Here is a 23559-nt window from a genome sequence, read left to right on the forward strand (position 1 = left end):
GATGAAGCGAATCGATTTATGACGATAGGGCCTATTGAAAAGATCGTTGAGAAATTGTAAATGGAAAACCAGAATTACGTACAAACACACGAGAGGTTATTTCACAGCAATTCAACTGTTTTAAGCGTTCTTTTTTTGCGCCCAGTTACCTACATGGTTTAACCAGTACGTAGGTACCTACGCAAAATATGAAAACAAAAACACTCTTCTTGAAGTCAACGGCATCGGTGGCGCTGGCGCATGTTGGAAACGGCAGCGTTTACATGTATCGCAAGAGGAAGGCAATTCAAATATTGCCATCCGTCACCCCGTGGTCGTTGAAGAATGCGCGATGACGAGAAAAAGGAGGATAATTTTTTTTCAACCTGTATAAACCATAACAATATTATACGCATTCCACATTAATTACAATGAATTTGAACCTCGGAGAGAAAATAAGCCAAAATTAAACGATTAATAAGTAGTACGATGCATGATTCCACTGAACGAGGTACCTTTTGTTGTTTTCCACCGTAAACAATAATATTTTATAAAGTAGTGAATGGGCAGGAATAGCTTGTTTTCGAATAAACTTGATTCAATATGCACAACTATTTTTGACTATCATTAACGCTAGACAGCTATTAGCACGTGTACAATTAAGATCATCGTCAACAGCGGAAAGGTTTGAATAGACCGTTTTTTATATCGCTTCACGCAAAACAAGTGACACATACATACAAAGTGCGGTTACATTTACGCTTTCTTTATACACACACATTGCGGAAAACAAATTAATTTAGTTAAAGAATGCAAATAAATCAACAAGGAAAACCGTGAAAAAGTCAGGAATTGTAATAATATAGCACTAAAATAATCTTGTTTCAGTGATTTCAACAGTTTTTGGATTTCATATAAACTATGTTGACACATGTTTTGAAACTAAAAATATTCAAAACTAATCATTTCGTCCAAAAAAATCTTCTACGCATCTAAAAATGTGCTGCAAGTTTGACAGAGTTAATATCAAATAAGGGTTTTGTAAATTAAATACGAATTTATCGTTCTTTTGATGATTTTGAATTGACGACAGCGACGTGCTTCCTCTGCTGCTTGTCCGTCGCCTTTAAAATTCGTCGCAAAAATGTTTCAACGAGTAGTAGTAGTAAAATTATGTTTATTTCTGTTGATTAGGATAGTACATTGATTTAACATTTTAATTGATTAGCCTACCTGGCTCTTCATCTTTGTTTAATTTGATATTCTAATTTAATATTTGCGTTTTTCAACTAGCTTACAGAATACCCCTTTGGGGGTGTGTTTTGTTTGAATTGAAAAAAGGGATAACCTACCTAACAACGAGTATAACTTAACCTAACGTGCTAGATCACGTATGATCTGATGATTTGATCTCAGACAGGTGTCTCTGAACCTTTCCAAAATGAATACTCTCCGTTCTTCTAATGTATGAATTCCAGACAGAAGGTGGATCTCAGAATTTCTAGTCCGCGGGGGACTGTTTGAGACCATCCTAAGGATCTTGTTCTGGATCCTTTGGACTTTAAGGTGATGGCATTTGGCGCAACTCTCCCAGATTGGCATCCCGTATTCTATTACGGGAAGGATGATTTGTTTGAAGACAGTAACCTTATCAAGATGGTACACTTGGTTTTGGTTTTGTCAACGTGCTCCCTGAAAATCAGCTTGCTGTCTAGTGGTAAGCCGAGGTAGACTACCTCTTTTGACCATTCCACCACTGCACTATGGTCGAAAACAAAAAAAAAAATCACGACAATAATCGACATCTCGAAAAATATGCACTCTAGGGGTTCGATGTAGGTGGTGACTATGGTGACTATGGTGGTACTCTTTTTTCAAAATAAAAAATCGTAACTTTTTATTTATATGTTTTAGGGGAATACTTGCTTCTACAAAGTCAAAGATAATTAAATTTCAAGCAACTTTGATCAGAACATCAAAATTCTATCTCATCAACACATAATCCTATGAATGTTTTTCTAAATTCATATAGGGTGGTTCTGAAAAAAAAACTGTTTTTTTTGTTCTAACTTTTTTCTTTTTGTTTTATTATGAGAGCCATCTTCAAAGAACTTCAGGATCATGAGAGGACGCATCTTTTGAGAAGAGATGAGGATTGATAGATGTTGTTTTACGAAAGTTAAGTTTTGTACCCTTGACGAGAAAAAGATGATTGGAACTAGAGACGTTATATTCCTAAGCAAGGTGGAGCTGGATCGACAACAACAGGGGGATTATGTGCACTGTGCCGTTCAGGCAGATATTGTTATTCACTGACGGACCAAGTCTGGGAGATTTAGAGTGTGGAAATATGATGACTTGGGTCTTTGCCGCGTTGATACGGATCTTCCAGCTGTTGAAATATCCAGACAGGACGTCCAGGTCTCTCTGAAGTTTGGCAGTCAGAACTCCGATGACCCTACCCTTGTAGACGATGAATGTGTCATCTGCGAACAGAGACAACGATCCACCATCAGGGAGAGCAGGCATATCGGAGGTGAACAGGTTGAATAGAATGGGGCCAAGGATTCTTCCTTGTGGAACCCCAGCACCGATGTTGAACATCCGATGTGATACCATTCAGAGAGACTCGGAACGCCCTGTTCGATAGATAGTTGTTAATTATCTTCACTAGTGCTACGTCGAACGCTTTTTCAACGTCCATGGTAGATGGTTTCGAAACAGAATTTTTTTTCCGTTTGAGAATGTTTGTTACTCGAGTCAGCTGGTGGACGGTCGAACGACCTTTCCGAAAACCAAACTGTTCCTCGAGTTGTTTTCTTCGGCAGATTTTAGGAGCTTGTGATAGACTGCACTTTCGTACAGTTTTGATAACCCTGAGAGAAGGCTGATTGGTCGATAACTTGAAGGAGGGGACGGATCCTTCCCAGGTTTCCGAATGGGTATGACTTTAGTTGATTTCCAGCACGAGGGGAAGTAGCCAAGTTGGAAGCACAGATTCAAAATCAGTGCCAGATGGTTGTAGAATCTGGAACTCAAGTGTTTGAGTTCCAGATTCAGGATGTTGTCGAAACCTGGGGCCTTCATGTTTTTAGATGATTTGATATAGGCCAACAGTTCGTCAGCCTTAATCTCGGATTCCTCGTAAAAAATATTGGGAATCTGATGGAGGTTGGTTGCGTTTTCAGCAACCTCAGCTTCGTGAGAGCTGACGATGTTTTGTCCGAGATTATGACAGCTGACGAAATGTTGACCTATCGCGGCAGCTTTCTCTACAGGAGTTATCAGATGTACCACTGGGTCACAGGGACTATCCAGTGGTGTCAGTAGTGGAATGGGTATTGGCTTGTTTTTAAGAATTTTGGTTAGTTTCCAAAAGGGCTTTGCACAATTTGGGAGAGAGCGGATTCTGTTAGCAAAGTCCTGATTTCCGAGGTTCACCCTCCTGGCTTGAATGGTTTTTGTTAGGAGATTGCAGTGGGTCTTAAGGACAGGCAGACCAGATCGTTGGTACTGCCTTCGGATGGTGTTACAGAGTCTTATAAGGTCTTTGGTGGATTTGTCAAGGTTAAGAGTATTGCTACCCTGTCTGGATACTGGCACGTGTTGTTCCCTTGCCCGGAATATCGCTTCTTCGATGGAATGCAGAGACCGGTCAACGTCTTCAGGCGTCTCCGGAAGGACACCGTAGTCGACAGTGGAGTCGAACAGTGTTGGAACTGATCCCAGTTGACGCGATGGTAGTTGCGTCGGGAAGCTTGGAATCGGTTGACGGATGAGCCCACATCGGCCAACACCGGATAGTCGTCCGAATGTTTCAACAAGCTTAGATTGCCCGTATTTATACCCTGCATAATTTCCCTTGCTTTACCCAGCGCTGACCGCTGTGTCTGGATTTGCCTTCAAAAAATAATATTTTGTTCTCTCTTTTTTACTTTCACCTCTACCATCTTTCACGCTAACTAGATTCTATTCATATTTAATTACTTGTTACTAAAATTGTTGTGCCTTCAAATAAAGTTATCATTTATTTGTCATTTTTATTCCACATTAACTCTATCTACAAGTGATAATTACTATGTTTTAGTAGATAAAATCAATTCATGTTTAGTAGATAAAATCAAGTCAAAAACGACTCACTCACTAATTTTAGACCTTATCGGTTTTTTTTTAATATTCTTTCAGTTTCTCGTCTTTTTCGTTCTACTGCTGCTGTCAGTTCCGAGTCTATTAGTAGTTATCTGCTTGGTAGAATCTTGGACTGCCAGTTTTATTTTGTTACTGAATTAGGGGGAGGGATGTGGATCGTTAATATTTTTTTCGATAATTGAGCATACTTTAAGGAGTAAATATCTATAAAAATTTCTTTGTTATATGACACATTCACAATTTCATGATCATGGATCTCAATATTCACCAGTTTTATAAATTTCAGACATTGCTTGCTCTTCCACAGTAATCAATAGATTTTAGTTTCAGTTACGCATATTCACACGGGGCCTCCCTTAGCTCAGTCGGTAAAGGCGAAGCTACAAAGCAAGACCATTCTGGAAGTGGCTGCGTTCGATTCCCGGTCCGGTTTGGGAATTTTTCGGGTTGGATTGGCGCGATGTTTACAGAGATGCTTTTATCACTACCATCAAATGAGAAAACGATGAGAAAGATTTTCTGTTTTCTCATTGTCGTATGATGGCAGTGATATTTATCAGCTCTGGTTGGCATAATCAAAATCGAAATCGTTTGCATGCTTGAAACAACATTGGTAATTTCTGCAATATCGCACTTAAATTTACATGAAATATCATGTAAATTCACGCCAAATATAGCGTTAATTACGTGTGCGCTATATATCGCAGAATTTTACATAATTTTTTTTCAAACGGTGTAGGGTAGAGCACTACTTCGTCGTAATCGCCCATTTTCATTCTATAGATCAGAAAAGATCAATAATATCAATGATTTCACCGTGCACAAATCAATAATAAGTTTGCGTTAGTTCATTAGATGCAACATAAATCATGTTAGAGCGCATTGTATGAATATTTACGCTCATTGTTCCCAAAACAAAAGAAGCGCTCCTAGCGAATCCCCTTTTTCTACGTTTATCCGTAGGACGAAGACAATCTAATGGCGTTTCAATTCGTTGGACGGAATTGAAACTCGTGGGACAAATTTAGAATCAAGAAGTGCTCAGTATTAGATTTTAAACAATATTTCTACAATGTGTGACTCTTTATCAAATCCAACGGTACGTATGGAAAGGTGAATAAATTTAGAAGTCATTTTTGACAGAAATATTCCATTTTTTGTTTAACCTCGTTCAGTAAAGAGAAGTAAAGCGCGGGTTGTGCTTAGTAGGACGGAAATTAGATCAAAAACCCTATCTGGCGTGATGCACGAACAAAAGTTCACTTTCACTGATAAATTTACTTGGAAACTCTAGATCTGGTAAAAGTGTTGCAGATGCGGACAAAAAAACAGGTTTTCTTCACAAATAAGGTGTACAAGCAGAAGTTAGGGGAAAACACATTCTACCGCTCATTAAGGGACACAAAGGACTTGTTAAGTTTTCTCCGGATTTGACCAGCTGCCACGCAACAACGGGTTTGGATTTCATTTAGAATGACATCAATCCTCCCGACTCTCCCCGATTTCACCCTCCGATCGAACGGTATTGGGCGTTTGTCAAGCGGAAGCTCAAAAGAACCGGCAAGGTGACGCGGGATTCCGTTGACTCAGGGCTAGATTCATCGTGGAAAAAGTTCGGGAGTGCATCCGAGCTCCACCGGAATATATTTTTATAATTTATACCAATACATTCCTACACGGTTAAACAAAACAACCCAACGGCTGAGTCCTTTAAACTAACTATTGAGTGGGTGCCTCTCATTCGCATGTTTGTTGTCAAAAAAGAGAAAACCAAACAATCTAAAGGGCGTACATTTGACGTAAATTTAACAGTTAAACAATAGATTTAGCTGTCACTTTGCCGCAACGCGTCAGATCCGGATCTAATATGTAAGCAACGTGCATTAGTATACAACTTAAAGCTGTGTAGTTTGAACTTGACTTTGGGTGAATATAACTTACAAATAAGTAGTTTGTTTTCATGCGAGTGAATGACAATAACACCATAACTCAAAATTAAGTTGGCACACGCAACTGTCGACCTAGGTGAATGGAACTCAATATTAAGTACTTGTAGTGTCGATTTCATGTGTCCCAAGTTGGACTGGACCACACTTTTTGTAATGAATATCTGAACATTTTCCCCGCCCGCGATTTCAGAATCTAAGCATATCCCAACTGCCGAATGTAAAATCGGTGCGAAGTTTTCATTGACCTAAGTTTTCCATGTAAAAATCCTGAACAACCAGCTACATTGACAAGCTTTTTATTTTGCAGGGAGCTCGTCTGTTGTCTGTATTTGTTGTTATTTGTCCTGATCTTGAGCGCAAAGTCTCGCGATCCATTTTAACTAACCTGACGACGACGGTACAATAATGCCTGAAGGCGACATGGCGGGTGGTGATGATCGCTCCGCATGTAGGATTGAGCATGGCGTCAAATGGAGGTGGCGGTGGTACCGGTCGAAGTGAGAGGCGCAACGATTTCGGCAATGTTAAGTTCAATGTTAAATGCGGTCGCGGTTGTTTTCGTTTACTTTGTTCTCGGCTTTTGCTCTCTTTCTTCCCCGAGGAATTCGGACTCTGAGGTTGCCGTTTTTGTATGTACCCTTGTCCGCCAGAGCGCCGTGTGGATTGAGACAAACAGCCGGAGATACAAATCGCAGAGTCTAGAGGCCGTACTCAGGGCGGGTAAAGATGTTTCATTGGGGAAAACGACAATTTGTTTATTTTTTGCACTGATCAGTACACGTTGTTGGTGGTGTTTTGTTTTTCATATTTGAATAAGTTGAGGTTGAGAGAAAGCGTCGCTGTCACTGATGAGGAGAGCGCACTCGTGCGGTCTCGTTGATGCACCCCTTCTGGGAGTGACTTCGTTGTATGAAGGATTACACTGAGAGCCGCCATCAAAATAAGCCATATCATTTCCATATGCGTCGGTATTGATGGGAGGATTCCATCGAGGTTTGCCTTTTGTAGTGCTCCTTCGTTCCTACGTGAGTGTTGTTCGTGATTGGAAGATTTGTGATTTCTATTTGTTTTATGAGTCTCAACTTTGTTCAATTCGCGCATTGGGATTCGCAGGTTCGCGGCTTATCGGTTTTGCTGGTCTTGGTCTGGCTATTCACATATTTTTTTATTTACATTCTACACTCATCGACGGCGGTCAGATTTTGGAACATTTTCAAGACGTGCTAATTTTATTACCATTCCTGCACAGAAATGATGGTTTTATTTCGTTTTATGATTTAGAGACCATTAAACTACGTCTACCAGTAGATACGGAGAGGCATATTAAGGGTAACGGATTCAGTAACCATATAAGCATACAAGAGAAGGAGCAGTTTGATGGTTGTTTTTCATGTCTTTTGTACAACAGTAGAAACTGGGAATTGATCGGTATTAAAAGATGAGATCGTTGAATATTTAAAGAGCTATTTTTAGATAGTACGCACCCATAGAATTAATCTAGCAAATAAGCCGCATGATTTCCATTAAGCATAAGCGTAATTTTACGCCCATTATCCTATAATTCATTCATTCATTCGCGGTGAAGAGAGTACTATTGGAAAATATTTCCGATTAATGAGTTATTTTGCTGTAGAAAAAGTGATGACCTTGAGATGCTGGCTACATAATAGATACTATTTCTGAACAAATGAGTTCTGATGGACCTTGTTTACTGAACTGCTTAATAATTCTTTTATTTCTATAAAATAATAAGAGTTAAACCCTCTCCTTGCGGTTGTCATTTCGTCAGGCAATTTTTGCAAATTGATTTATAGGATTTTTCAATAATTTCAATTTGGTTATTTAAAAAAAAATAGGATCGAAAGAGTTTTTAAGATTACCGCGAGTGAACAAACCGGTGCTTTTCGGGTGACAGAATTTGGAGGGATCTATCTGCTTATGAATTAATGATATATGCCTATTCCCAAATACTACTAAATACGTGCTGGATTTCCAAACTTTACGTTTAGAAATTCTGAAAATCCACCGATCTTAATAATGGGCAAATCACCTACGACGCAGCTAATAAATGTTCAACTTAACCGTGCAGCAGCTTGAATCAAAATGACCATTAACCAACTGTCAGGAAATGTGTATGAAAAGTCATGACCTCCCTAGTTATTATCCATCTCATATCTTACTTCTCAGTGCGCAGAACAATCAGGTTCATCGAGTCATTTTCATATGAATATGAACTGCCATCTGCCTCATCAATCACTGCCTCGTGAGAGTCTGAATGATTGAGAGGTAAACGAGTCACTGACAGCCGAGCACTCAGTCAGCAGCTTAGTCAGTACGTTTATTCTTCCGTGATGGTACTCAATACTTGTTATGAATGACTGAGCGTACATTTTCTATGGAAAAATGCCTGCGTGAGCGAAGGCAAGCGGTGTGAGTCACCTGTTCGTGAGTGACTGAATGTTTTTGTTGGCTCTTTCATTGTCTCTTCCTTTACCGTTTGGTACAAACGGTCTGTACAGAGCAATGGATTGAATAGTGCAGTGCTTTCACACTCAGCAAGACAGTCAATAATTTTACGCTCTGTTACTTCTCCTTCGGTATAAAAGTTATACAATTTTTTTTATTATTAATAATTAATGATAATGAATAACTGAATGCTGTCAGTTGATAATGTCAATACAAAAAAAGTATGGAGAGTTGATTTTATTTCCATTTTTTTGGCGTAATCATGGAAAACAATATGTTTTAGTTTTGTTCCGCAAAAATTTGCTGAACCACCAGTGTCAATTTTTACATTAAAATCAGTATTTCTCATTTTTTTTTTTTCATACAAACAAAAACAAATCGCCGTATCTTTTTTTAGCGACATCAGTGGCATCAGCTGCGTCTAGAATTAAAATTTAGTTTGACAACGTTAATCGACTGGTGATTTTCACAGTAGTCTGGATCCAGATCACAATATCTGCTGTTCGATTCGGACAATTTTTGCAGCAAAGCCTCAAGGCGATCATTGTTGGACATGCGATTCTGCTGTTCGTCTGCCTGTTGTTGTTTAACTAGCTTCTCAATGCGAGCTTTGTACATCTCGACAAGCCGCTGCTTCTCGGTATCAATGTCATCGTTGCTTCCGCAAGCACGATCCTGCGTGTGTACGTACGGATCCTTGGAATGGATCGACGAGGTCGTAATGTCCTCGAAATGTCCCACATCGGCAAACGAGCTCTGCAACTCTTTATCAAGGTGGACATCTTGTCCATGAACTGCACACTGGTGGATGCCATGGACAATCGGTGAAATGCCTTGAGAGCTGGGCGTGTTTGCATCGTTGGTGGTGTTCTCTTGTACCGTTACGGCGTCCCTGAAGTTTGAACGTTCCTCCGGGGAACTGAGCGATGCTTTGAAGAGCCGCAGCTCAACAACCTCTTTGGTAAGTCTTAGAATTTCAGTATCACGCTGCTCCAGGTCTATGTGAGGCTGCGAGAGCAGCTCCTTCAGTTGTCTGATCTTGTGCTGATACCGCTGGGTTGGGGTATGGTAGTCCTCACCCGTCTGTCCGGCATGGCGCGAGCAATGTATGTACTGCGTATTTCATCATACGGCCACTGAACGTGGTGCCATTGCGGGCCACGTACGGATGGTCGCGTTGTATTTGTGTGGCCTTGCCACTGCGAGGAGACGATTTTTTGCAAATTCGTCCTCACTCGTTTTCTCAGAACGGTCGTCTCGGTCGAGTTCATATTTCCAATTGCAAGTGGGTGATTTGCCCTTTATTACCTATCGGAGGTCTCCAAGATTCCAGGTTCGTCTCCTGCAATTATGGGTTAATTATGGGCAAATCACCCACAAAGCAGCTAATAAATGTTCAGCTTACCCGTGCAGCAGCTTGAATCCAAATGATCTTTCACCAACTGTCAGGCAATGTGTATGAAAAGTCATGACCTACCTAGTTATTATCCATCTCATAGAAATCTGGAAGTGTGGAACACAGATTCATAATTATATGTTAGTTTAGGAACTCAAAATATGTTCAATCGAATCGTTATGGAAAGAGAATTTGCCCAATTTGTCTGTGTATTTGAGAAAAATGTAGTGAAAACTTGAGGAAAGAAGCATTATGATGAACGATGAGGTTTTAGATTCAAAAATGCATTGCTTTATGTTTTGACATTTTTGTTTATTGTTGCATCATTCGATGGAAAATTATTGGCACATATATGTACATGTAATCAATTGACGTTTAAGCGGTGTTTATGCGTTTTATCTTGGAATCAATTTTTGGCGATGTTAGTGTAAGTGCGTGAAAATGCATGTGAAAATCAAGCGTGAGTTTTGGTTTTCATAATCACACGCGAGTTTATTCTTTCAGGATAGCTCAATGAATGAGATTTGAGAGAAACTTTTCGAACACTGATTCTGGAAGCGCCTATTTTTTTTTATCGGTGAAAATGATGCCGTCTTATTTTGCGTGTTTTTACCACCCAAGGAAATATCTGGTATTGGATCGAAAGAACCTAAATTTATGGCCGGTATTAATTTGCAGGTCTAATGTATAAAGCCAGAATGGAAAAGCTGGAATCGATCACTTAATATTTCTATGATGTTTTTTTGCTCAAACTTGCCGCTAAAAATCTAAACGAAGGTCAATTTATGTAAACAGCCAAATCAACTAGAGGCTGAAAATTTTCCGCAATACCCTCGCCTTGTGAAGAGAAGAGAAACCATTTATATTATGAGCGTTGACCAAAGTTTACAATCATCAGTAGACACCAGAAATGCTTCCTCTGTGGAAGAAATTTATGTGTACGAAAATAATAAACGAACTCTGATAAAGACCTGTCAAATGAAGTGCAATAAATCTTGAACCATGCCGCTACTGCAGGATAATCACTCAAGTATATAATTTGCTGATATCGACGAATAATTAAGCCAAAAATAAACGTCCACTGGCGTGACGGACGATCGCAAACACAAGGTGTTCAGAGATAGGACACACTACAAATATGGTCAAATTATTCAGTAATAATTCCAGCAATCAGTTTGCTGGATAATCGAACGCTAATTATTGACAAGAGGAGTGCAGTCGAGGATCGAACAAACAATATTCCATATTTCTTATTCGCGCACTCCTAGCGCACACTCTTATCAGTCATATAAGCTGACATTGGTTGAATAAATAAAAAGCTATTTATAGCAAACCGTAACCAAACAGTCCGTATGTTTCACACAGTTTACATTTGAATGCTAAGTAGAAGCAAACACACGTCGTAAATCCTAAAAGTTACTAAATTTAGCGAGGTTACGTTTCTTTCATGGCTCTTGTTCGAGAGAGCTTCGAGTTAAACTGCAGCTGTAGGAAAAAAGGCAACATTGTATGGTTGGACGCCCCTCGCGGCCTTTACGGTTTACCAGTACAATATTTTGAAGAAACATGAATATACATATGCACATTTCTCTTTGTTTGTGCTGCTGTTTTTTACTTCTGATTCCTGGAGGAAGAAATGCCAAAGCTAGCAAGCACCATAGACTGAAGGTACATCTGTCAATTGGTTGAATTTTAAAACAGATCACCAGATAGTAGTACGTGATGTGACTGCCATTGGTGATGAAATGGCCTTCAACTAGTTTGCATATGCGTCAGACTGACAAACAAAAGTCGATGCATTGTTCGTTCCAGTTACCGTTGATGGGCGCGTGTTTGGAAATGAACCATAAATTCTGTGGAATTTGAATTTATTCCTGATATGTTAGTTAAATCACACGATAAAATCTATCTACAAATACATAAGAATAATAAGATTTATATAACGTAATTTGGATCCATGCACCAATGAGGGGCCTTAGATAGCCTAGTCAGTAAAGGCACGGTATTTTCAAACCGGAGGCGGCGGTTCTATTCCTGGAATCGAGATCGACGAAATCTTTCGGGATGGAAATTTCATCGACTTTCCTCGGTATAGAGTACCATTGCGCTTGTCACACAATATATAATTTCATGCTTGGTTGGCTCATTTAATAACTACGGTTGTCAATTAGGACGCTCATCTTGAACATTTTATAATATTGGTTTGTTCCAACAAGTATAACCATAGAGGTAGCTCTAAGCTTCCAGTCCCGAAGAAACGTGCTCAACTTTTTGGTTCAGCTCTGGTACTCTCTTCGGTCCCAAGCTAATCGATGCACCCCTCGAAACACAGGAAAATCCACGAACCCCTCATTTTATCTGTCAAACATTCATAGCGAATCAAAACAAAGATAGTGTAGTACTAGAATTTCGACTAGAATGGGGTACTTTAATAGATTTGCTTGGGACCAATAGGCTAGACAAGTAGTGAGCCAATTTAAAATCGTTAGTTACCACCGGTTGGTATAACCGTTTCGTTTGGAATCAACCCAATGATTTTATGTTTGGACTGCCACGGTCATGTAAAACCGTTTCCAGCTATTTTCAACAAGCATTACGATGGAAGAAGCTATTATCTAGCAACTAATATGACAAATACAGCCAGAGGCGTTTTTCAACCGAGTAATCAACAAAAGAGAAACTCGATAAAGAGAATCAATCACTGTAGATAGGCCCATATGCATGATCGGGTTGAAATGTTGTTGCGTTTATTTTTCCAGGCTCATTTGCTGTTGATTTGCGGAGCCAATTTTCAGTGTTTGGATTACAAACTTACTTAAAACGAACGTTTGTAAAGCGGGGGCCGATTACTCGCGGCTATCTCGAGGTTAGGGGTAACAATTGCAACAATTGGATGTCAGAGAAGGGATTGAGAACACAGGGTTTGGAGAGCAATGTGTTCTTGATGTAGAACTAAGCGACACACTGATGAAAAAGACAAACATGGGGGTGCACCGATGGGCAGCTAACAACTTGGGAGAACACAAGAGGATACTAACTACTAAATCCTTAGATCGATCCGTTTTAAAAACACATAAATTAAATTTACATATTCGAGATCTCGGCTCGCCAATATGTCTCCAAAGGTTATTTTCCTCGGGCCCTGAGGGATGCGGATGGAGGTTGCATGACCAAAGCACGTGGTCGATCTCGTGATACCTACTACCACAAGCGCACACATTGCTGCCTGTGAGCCGAATTCGGAAGAACTGCGAATCTAACGAGCAGTGATTGGACATGAGCCTCGACATGACACGTACAAAGTCACGGCTCATGTCCAATCCTTTGAACCACGGCTTGTTCGATACCTGTGGGAGAATAGAATGTAGCCATCTTCCCAGATCACTTTCATTCCATTTTTGTTGCCAGTTGGTTAGGATGTGCTGACGGGTAATTGAGAAAAATTCCGCAAAGGCGATTTGTTGATCAAAAATATCGCTTTCCATAGCGCCCACCGTAGCTAGCGAGTCCGCTTTCTCATTACCCGGAATTGAGCAATGAGATGGGATCCAAACTAAGTATAGGAGCAGTTAGATAAAGAACTCAGTTTAGATCGTATTTCAGGCAGGAAATACGAGGAGTGCTTCATCGGCCTCATTGAACGAATAACCTCCAATGAGCTAAGACTATCCGTAAAATCAAAAAAATTGTTAAAGGGTAGTGATGCAATTAGCTCTACTGCGTAGAATATATCTGCTAATTCCGAAACATATACGGAACGCGGTTTTTGCAGTTGAAATGAGGCGCTATGAAATTCGTGGAATGCTCCAAATCCAGTGAAAGCGTTTATAGTTGACCTAGTGGGAACACTTCTTGGATCACAACAAATTAAAATAGCGAGTACGAGCGCTTTTCGATACGTAATTGATCTGAATGTAATTTCAACTATTATTTTTATGTGAAATGTATTTTAATTGGAGATCAAAATTGGGCACTCTTGGTTTCCAGGTGCTGCATCCGCCACCCTGGCACTCGATTTCCATCGGCTATAAATCACCAATTAACAATCGGAGCACTTTGGGGATTAGAATAGAAGGATAATAATAATAATAATAATAATAATAATAATAATAAAGCGTTCCCACATGAACAAAGTCCAAACGAAGTATTGAATAACATGACAAGATTCGCCAAGTACCTTGATTTAACGTAGTAAATCTTTAGATCCTGGAAAGACGAGTTATTTTCGGACTTTTGTACGGAATATTGCAGATGGTTATCATTTTATTTTATAAGGATTACGGTCTTTTTTATTAGAATATTCCTCAATGAGTTCATACTGAGCATTGATTCCGAGAACGTTTAACTCATAGCGCAAGGATACAAGCTTGTGTTTCACCTCGACTGTGATCATTGCTCAGAGTTTGCTTGTTATTCTCGAAATGTGAATTTTTTAATCTAGATATTTTGATATTCACAGTATTTGGATGATCCAACCACCATTTTTTACCATCGAATTCGAAGCAGTTCCATTGAAACTTGTGCTGCGTGACACGTTTCATGAATCGTAATGCTTAGTCATGAATCGCAACATATGGCAGGGTTTCCATTGGGAAAGAGCCTTTTACCTCCCGCAGCTGTTGAATGTTTCGAAATATGCACAACCCAGAACCACAGTTTTCGCGGTTACATATGGTATTTATTCCACTAAGCACATCGAAACGATGAGGAAGCACATGTTGCCTAATGAAGAAAAAAACAGTCTGCGACAATCTCAACCTGTAACAAACAAAGCAACGCACGTCATGTCGCATCATATTTTGTCAGTCAGCATTTCAATAGCGGTTTCATCAATGAGAATCGATAAATGTTGCACGTCAGTTGTCACGTGATATTGATGAAATAATGCAACACTGGTTCTACCCACGTTCGTTTTCAACCAGTCGGTCTGATTTTAAGAATGTGAATAGCAGAGTTGCGACCAATCACAATCACGATCGTCAATGAGCTGATGGTAGTAACGCTTGATACATCTCCATTAATGTGCTTGTCGAAGCACTCTCGAAGACCGACCATCCATCAAGTTGACGAAAAAAGTAAAAAGCAACTGGTGAATGTCGTCTTCGGTGGTGATCCATCACCGATCTGGTCATTCCCGACAACCACGACACTCATCTGTGCTGCTTTGCTTGCTTATGTGAGTGAGGCCAACAGCTTCCGTTTAATTTTGCCAGTTTTGTTTGTAACTTACACAGTTGCGCGTGCCGAGACGAACTTGGAATGCGTAGGCATTGTTTTAATTCTCTTCTGTCGTTTCGCTTTTTCTAATCATCGTACTGCAGAAGTCTTCACTGTTTTTTTGTGCTTAACATCATCAGCAGCGAGTGTTACGTTTTGCTTGTGAGCAGCGACCATTATTGGTGATTGTTGTTTGTCATGGCTTTACCTCTCACTGCGTGATAAAACGTTCTGTTAGCGATAGTCGGTTGATGCGTTGACGAGTATCGAGTAAGTGTCATGATATTTTGCATCACTGGTGAGTAGTGTCAATGGAGAACTATTCACTCGCAGAAAATCAGACCGATTGGTTGAAAACGTGTTCTTCGGGGGGAAAGCTGTATGTCCAAAATAGGTCCACCGTCATCGCTAATGATCTTGTTCTTGAATGCTAATGCGACTAATTGTGTCGCATGATGAGCTTCGGCACATACCAGTTGTTTTTTACCCCCGACCCTGTCCGTTTAACCCGTATGTAAAAAAAATTGTGAATTTTTCAACCTTTTTGATAAAAAAAACATGATATTTATGCAGACTTTAAAATAAATTGGTATGTAGTTTAACTTACGGAATACTAATATTATAAGCAAAGTTTTGTATTTATTATATTTACATATATATGTTACTTAATTAAGGGCCTGTTCACTAACAGCAACTAGTCCCAGTAATCGTTTTCCACATGGAAAACGATGCCCCGAGCGTTTTTGAAAAGTAACGCCGTGGCGTACGTTGTAGTTAGTTTTCCGTTTCGCGCAACATTTTGCATGTCATGCAACATTTTTCATGTCATGGAACATTTTTTATGCCGTGTAAAATATTTCATGTCGTGCAACATTTTCCATGTCATCCATATTTTTATGACACGCATGCCACGCAACATTTTCCTCATCGCACAACATTTAAACTTTTCCTCTACAACCACCTAAAGGCCTGTGATTTGTGGTCGTTGCTTCTGCCTCTGGTTCACTCGGTGAGTTACACACAGAGATAAAGCTTATTATTAGAATTCATGATATATCGACAAAACTGACTGTTCACGCGAGAAAAGTAAAAGAACAAGCCGATTTAAATCTACTCCAGTCAACAGTCCAAACATCTCTCATCATCGAACTTGTCAGCTCGTGTGCTCAATCGTGTTAACCTTATGTCTAAAAATAGTAAACACAAATGTCTCCTAACTCCGGCAGCAGCAGCAGCAGCAACAACAAAAACAACTGAAGTGTACTGAAAATTAAAACGTTTCTCACATTCGATCTAATTTATGCTAATGGAAAAAGTTCACAAATCAAAGTAAAGGTGCTGTCTATGGTCCGGCAGTTTTTCGGTTTTGGTTTTTACTAAACGCTGGATTCTGGTAGCTTGCTTGCACGCCATCGAGGAAAATGCATCGAAATTGCAGTATATACCGACATTTGTTTTCTTCGAAACTGTAGGGGTGTTCTACTAGAGTGGCCAACAAAAATTAAAGTTCTAATTTTCCATGGGCCAACCTCTAGATTTGTTCTTTTAGGTGAGAAATCCATTCTCTGAAAGTTTTAGCTCATTTGCTAGTAGGATGAGCTGGCGCTTTTAGTTTGAATTTTGTATGGGGATTTTGGATAAAATGACACCTCTACACTCTTTCGATCATAAAAAAGTTTATTTATTCTCGATTTACGTCGATCTCGAAAACTAATAACACTATTCAACATTTGGACATGTGTAGAAGCAAAGTTAGACCAATATAAGTGATTTTTTCAATTCTTCCATAGTAATTTCCATACAAATTTCAAATGATTGACGTGACCCTTAAACCTTCAGCACAATGATCACACCCAAATAATCATGAAATATTTGACCTAATCAAAAGTTTTATAAAAAATAAATATGCCTGAACAAAAAAAAAATCGACAAAGTTTGTTTCCCTAAATTTATTCAAAATTCCATATTTTTTCATCTCTCTTAATTCTACGAAGATCTCTGAACATCTTTGCACTTCTGGAAAGGCACCTTTCATCTATAAATATTCTTGAACATCTGGAAGGTTTCTTGAAATTTAAAGAAGTTCCCAAAGCCTCCAAGAAGTTCATGGAGCTTTTTTGAAGTAAGATCTCTGGAAAACTGCAACGAAGTTCCCTAAACTGAAGCGAGGGCTCCTGAAGTTCTTAGAAGTTTATTCATTACACTTATATGAAGTTTTACGCAGCTCGTCAATTCGCAAAACTTTTACAAAGTTTGCTGCATTTCTACGTGCATCGTTGTTGGGCCGTTTCGCGGAATGGGATCTGAAAAAATAAAAATCCTTTTTTTTATATGTTGAATGAAGAAAAATCCTATGTTTTTGATGGAATCCAAAGTTCTGCCATTTTGACAACAAAAATATTCGCTATTTCGCAGGGAGTTACAATCATTTAGTTCGATAACGCAAGGAAATTTGTATGAACTAAACTGTGGCAAAATACCAATAGGAAAGACGAGAATCAATATTTCCAAACCACATTCGGAGTATATTGCTATCCAAAGGGGTAACTCTACGGCGGCGGATATAAATTAAATTAAATTATGGAGAGCTTCTTGACATACTCAGGAATCTTTGGATAGAAGATTTACTAACTTCTGGAGTTTCTATGACAAAAAGAAATCGTTACATGTGATTTCAGCAGGAACGATCCAAGCTTCGTTGCGATGAAGGCAAACAGATAAAAGGTTGGTATTTATTAATTGGATACCATTCTTGATTCAAGTCCGCATGTTTTGCAATATGATACTAAATATCCGGTGCAGAACAATACACATTAAACTCGTCAGGATCAAGGAAATTGTCCCTATTCACCCGGGTCACAACCCTCAGGCGAAGATATGCAAATCAAATGATCGGTCACCTTTTTCCATGTACGAAAAGCAAAAGCTGGGTAATTTAATAATGTGGAAAAATGCGGTACTGTAAAATGTTTACAGATGTGCTTTGCTACTGGCAGAGGAACATCTATTCCAGCCTTCATCCGAGCGAAATTCCGTTTTTTCCTGCGTGGGAGAAGTAAAAGTTTACCGCACTGTAAATACCCTGGAATGGAATGGCTCTCTTTTATTCACTCGGTAAGCATATAGATATGGTTCAAGCTGCGGATGAATTTGATTGTTGCTGAAATACGATAAGTATTCCTGCATACTTGCTTGGTGTTGTGAGATGCCTCGAACAGTTTTCTCTTCAGTTTACCATCAATCCTCGTTGAAAATGGTTGGCTATGAAGTTGGATATGAAACTACCATTGTTGGTGCTCGAGCTTGAACTGTTTGAAAATAAGAAAAGGTTGGCTATTCCAGAGAAATTCGTAGGTAAACGGTTATAATAAGAAAAACTTTTCTAATTTAAAACTTGGCTGTTTTAAAATTACTTTCAAACATTCTTATTCCATATCAAATGTTGGATCACAATTCACAATTTGCGTCAGCATTTTAAATCATTTGGTTTCAGAGATATCAACAAACTAAAACCAAGAAACTAATTTAGCTATAAAATTCGGTTGCTCACTTACTTTTCTCAGAGATGACTGGATCTCCATGAATATTTTTGGAACGCGAAGAAAACTACTTGAAAAATTAGGAAACGTAAGAGAAAATTTGAAGATTTTAGGAAACTTGAAGGAATTCTAAAACTTCTAAAGGAAATTTCAGTCAAATTATCATCAGGAAAATTGTGACAACATTTAAAAACCTCTGAGAAATTCATGTCTAGGGATCATTATAAATGTTCAGAGATCTTTAGAGTTCCAATAACATCAGAGAATCTTCGAAAACTTAAGAAATGTCTAGACTTACCAAGTAATTTACAGAGCTTGAAGAATAAGTCATTGTTTTCGGCGTTCAGTCATCAAAACGAAGTGTTACAGTTTTATCATCGTCAACCCAGTAACGCCTGGTAGATTACCTTTTTGTGGTACGTTACTGGCATTAAAATCTACCACCGAAGCCTAGTCCGAACTACCTCAAACTAGGGCAATAGATTTTTTTTTTGTAATCAAAGGAGCACATCTTAGTCCTTTTTACTTTTTATGCTTTGTTGGTAGTGACAAGACTCGGCTTTGTCCATCGAGAATGATCTTGAAACAAAGAGTTAGCTAGTTATTTTTCATTTACGTGATTTCTAATCTTTTATTCGTTGTTCTCTAGTTTGACGTGGTTAAAACTAGGATTCTGATGATTTGGTCATTATCAGTGTTATTGCTTGATTTTGTTACGAAGGAATACGTTTTTGGATGACAAAGGGTCGCGTCTTTGGGGGGTGTTTCAACACTCCAAAACGTATAAAGAGCGGGACCTTACAATTAGTGTCAAAATTGGATTTCTTAGCAACAAAATTAAAGAATGACACCGATAATGATCATGCATCAGAAACCTAGTCTTAACCACTTCAAACTAGGGAACAACGAATAGAAGATTTGGAATCACATAGGTGAAGACCAACTAACTCATATTTTCTTTGTTTCAAAATCATTCTCGGTGGACAAATCCGAATCTTGTCACTATCAACAAGGCATAAAAAGTAACAAGGACTAAGATGTGTTCCTTGGATTACTGAAAAAAAAAATCCTGTTCCTGACTAGGAATCGGTGAATCCTTACTTCTCACCCCAAAATAATGAGTCACGAATGATCCAAGAGTGTTAATGTTACTATAATGAAAAATAAAGATCTTAACTCCAGGCAGTTTGGAAACGTAATAAATAAACCAAACAAATTATATTATGTGGCTGCACGAAAGTTTACCCATTCTATCAATAATTCATGATCAGATTTTTAAAGCACTATTAATAATTTTAAATGATGTTATGAGTAACCGTGCACAATACTTCTCTGGACGGAACAAAATTTCGATCAACCTGCAAAATTAACCAAATACAATTGTTTTGTCTGGTTTGTTTCTTTTTCTAATAAAAGCTATTGATTTACATTTTTGAACGTTTAGTTGCATAAGGCTTTTGTTACACCAAACATAGCTTGTTTCATTCTGGTAGGGTAGAGAACTACTTCGGCCTAACCGCCCATTTTGGGCCTATCGAGCAGAAAACTACAAATAAATCCATGATTTAAGAGTTAACAAGTCAATTATGCGTTTGGTACTATACTTTAGTTAATAAGCTACTGAACGAAGTCAATTAGAACGCGTGAAATGAAGGTTTGCACTCATAATTCACAAAAACAAGAGAAGCGCTCCGACCGAATCAATTGTTATCCTCATCCGATAGGCCGAAGTGAATTCATTGGCGTTTCAATGGCGTTTCAATGCGTTAGGCTGAGTTTAGAATCCGTAGGCCGAGTTTGGCGTCAAGAAGCAGTGTTAGACTTTTGACAATATCTCAACGATTGATTTCTCTTTATCAAATATTACGGTACGTACGGAAAGGTAAATAAATTTGGAAACCATCAGTAATAATAACATTCCGTTTGGTGCTAAACTGCGCTAGATTAAGAAAGACTAAGTGCGGGTTGTGCTTAATAGGCCGGAAATGGGGTAGTTAACCCTATGTCTGTATACTTTCTTCTTCTTATTTTAGAAACATCTTATTTCTAGAAAGAGCTTTATGTCATCCGCATAGATTAAAACTTTTATGTTTTTAAGAATAAAAGAGATGTCGCTTACTAATAAAATAAATCAAATAGGGCCTAGATGCGATGCATAGGGACTCCAGAAGTAACAGTAAAAGGGTTTGATTTTTCACCTTTGAATCGAACTATTTGTTGGCAATTAGTTAAATATGCCTCAAGTCATTTAAGAAGTCCAGTTTCAATTCCTATTTATTGTTATTTGAAAAGAAGCATGGATATGACACAAATGCCATTCCCATATACTTTGTGTGAAGCCGAAAAATCCTGGAGGTTCTCTGGTTCGATTTAGCGTCAACATTTGACAGCTACTGCAAATATTCGCAAGCAAGCTCTGTTCATGCGTGATACGTTGTTAGGAAAATTTGTCACGAGCGGCGGGAAGGCTTTGTTTTTAATATTTGTTGTGCCATAGGCGCTGTTTACTGTGTCTAAATCATGGTCTACAGAACCCTAATAAAACCAAACTTGTTACTTGGGTTACCTGCCATGAAAGTTATCTGGCGGGATTTGCAAAAACAAATTAAAAAGCGATTCTCTGCCCTGAAGAACAAAACTTTTGAAAATAATGTTTCAAAATTAGACCCGAGTTAAAAAACCTGTTGTAAACTCACAAAATTTTTGAAAAAAACCTCAAAAGACTATTCCAGCACTTAAAAAGGTGGTAAAATTTTGATCACAAATTTGGAAAAAGCTCAGAAACTTGCTAAGCAATTCGAGAGTTCCCATAATTTCAGTTTGGGTCTTACTAGTCCTATTGAGAATCAGGTTGAATATTTTCGCTCGGGAAAATATTTTTGATGATTCCTGGGGGACTGATTTGGACGAAGTAAGGTCTATAACTAAACAGTTTCAAAATATGAAAGCTCCAGGTGATGATGGAATTGTCTATATCCTCATCAAAAAACTCCCAGAGAGTACCTTGTCTTTCTTGGTAAAATTATTTAACAGATGTTTCCATTTGGCATACTTTCCTGATAAATGGAAAAATGCGAAAGTTGTTCCAACTTTGAAGCCGGATAAAAATCTAGCTGAAGTTTCGAACTACCGTCCAAAAGTTTGCTTTCTTCAATAAATAAACTTTTTGAATAGATAATTTTGAATAGAATGATGCTTCACATCAATACGAACTCAATTTTTGCAGATGAGCAGTTTGGATTTCGCCATGGGTATTCAACTACTCATCAACTCTTAAGAGTTACCAATTTAATTCGTTCAAACAAATCTAAAGGCTACTCAAATCGACTACCTGCTAGAGCAGAAGTTGGTCCTATATTGTATAACATTTACACTTCGGAGCTCCCTGATTTGCCTCAGGATTGCCACAAATCTTTGTTCGCTGATGACACAGGCATTTCCGCTAAAGGAAGAAGTCTTTGTGTTATTTGCAGCAGACTGCAGAAAAGTTTAGGCATTTTCTCTTCTTATTTACAAAAGATTTCTCCCAACGCTTCCAAAACTCAACTTATAATATTTTCACATAAGCCTAGAGCTTCGTTTTTGAAACCTAGTAGTAGTCACATAGTCGCTATGAACGGAGTTCCAATTTCCTGGTCAAATCAAGTGAAATATCTTGGATTAATACTTGACCAAAAATTAACTTTTAAAAATCACATTGAGGGCATTCGAGCCAAATGTAACAAATATATAAAATGTTTGTATCCTCTTATAAACAGGAAATCCAAACTTTGCCTGACGAATAAACTTCTAATATTTAAACAAGTTGATAGACCGGCCATGCTTTACACTGTGCCAATATGGTCTAGTTGTTGCACGACCAGGAAAAAAAGGCAGTGTTCTGAAGATGATTCTTAAGTTGCCTCCCTGGTACAGTACTACCGAAGTACATAGAATTTCCAATGTTGAAACTTTAGAACAAATGTACAACAAAATAATTAATAATTTCAGGCAAAAATCGTTGCAATCCTCAATTGTTACGTGTTACCAACACTCAAGCCAACACTAACAGCAAGTACTAGTCGTTCCAGGGATGTAATATCAATATGATCAAATGCTTTGCTCAAATCGGTATAGAGTGGTTCTACATGGTTTCTGTGCACATACTATTTATTTGTCTGCATCAACAGGCTGTGTAAAGCCCCAATGATGATTTAAGTAACTGATATAGGTAAATCAAAAAATAAAAACTAAGAATAAAATACATAGATAAAACACACAATCTTTCACGGTTAACTGTGCCAGAAAAGAACGATGAGAAGTATCTTCGTAGCAGCTGTCGAGGCATATGGAAATCGAAGATGCCCGAGACTTGATTGAACACTCGTTGCAGCCCACCTATTGCACCGTTCATGCCATAGTTTGTGCGCTGAAGTGGCAATCTCAGCATAACGTTGTTACGTAGCGCACGGGGTTGGACGTTAATGTTGACTTGCCCCAAGATTGCACTGCAATCAATTCTACCTTGTAAAGTGTCCGCAATGAACAGGGCCCTAGAGGTGTCTCTTCTAGTTCGGAGAGGCTCCAGATCAATCAGCTGGCACGGACGACTTTCATAGCTGGGCAGATGAAATGGGTCTCTCCAAGGCAGCTTCCGCAGAGCGAATCGAAGAAAACGGCGTTGAACGGACTCAACTCTCTCAGCACCATTGTTGTAGTTTGGACTCCAGACTGCAGAACAATATTCCTGAATGGATCGCACCAAGGAACAGTACAGTGACTTCAAACAGTAGATATCGGAGAAATTCTTTGCTATCCTGAAGATAAATCCCAATGTCCTAGACGCCTTGTCGACAACGTACGAGATGTGCTGCTTGTACGTAAG

At 38.7% G+C, this 23559-nt stretch overlaps 2 protein-coding genes across 3 annotated transcripts in view; one reads left to right on the forward strand and one right to left on the reverse strand.

Annotated features, from left to right (window-relative positions):
* LOC135698365 (receptor-type guanylate cyclase Gyc76C-like) overlaps positions 1-23559 on the forward strand; it is a 200199-nt gene that overhangs the window by 25114 nt on the left and 151526 nt on the right. The window lies entirely within an intron of this gene.
* On the reverse strand, positions 8955-9695 carry LOC135698409 (protein quick-to-court-like). The gene is made up of 2 exons (XM_065218385.1): positions 9675-9695; positions 8955-9626 (listed from the first exon to the last, which is right to left on the reverse strand). Exons 1-2 carry the CDS (start codon positions 9693-9695, stop codon positions 8955-8957), a joined length of 693 nt encoding a protein of 230 aa, XP_065074457.1.

Source organism: Ochlerotatus camptorhynchus, unplaced genomic scaffold, assembly GCF_037179485.1.
Source record: "Ochlerotatus camptorhynchus isolate MF236.1 unplaced genomic scaffold, CSIRO-AGI_Acam_v1.1 ptg000085l, whole genome shotgun sequence".
In the NCBI taxonomy this organism is placed as follows: Eukaryota; Metazoa; Arthropoda; class Insecta; order Diptera; family Culicidae; genus Ochlerotatus; species Ochlerotatus camptorhynchus.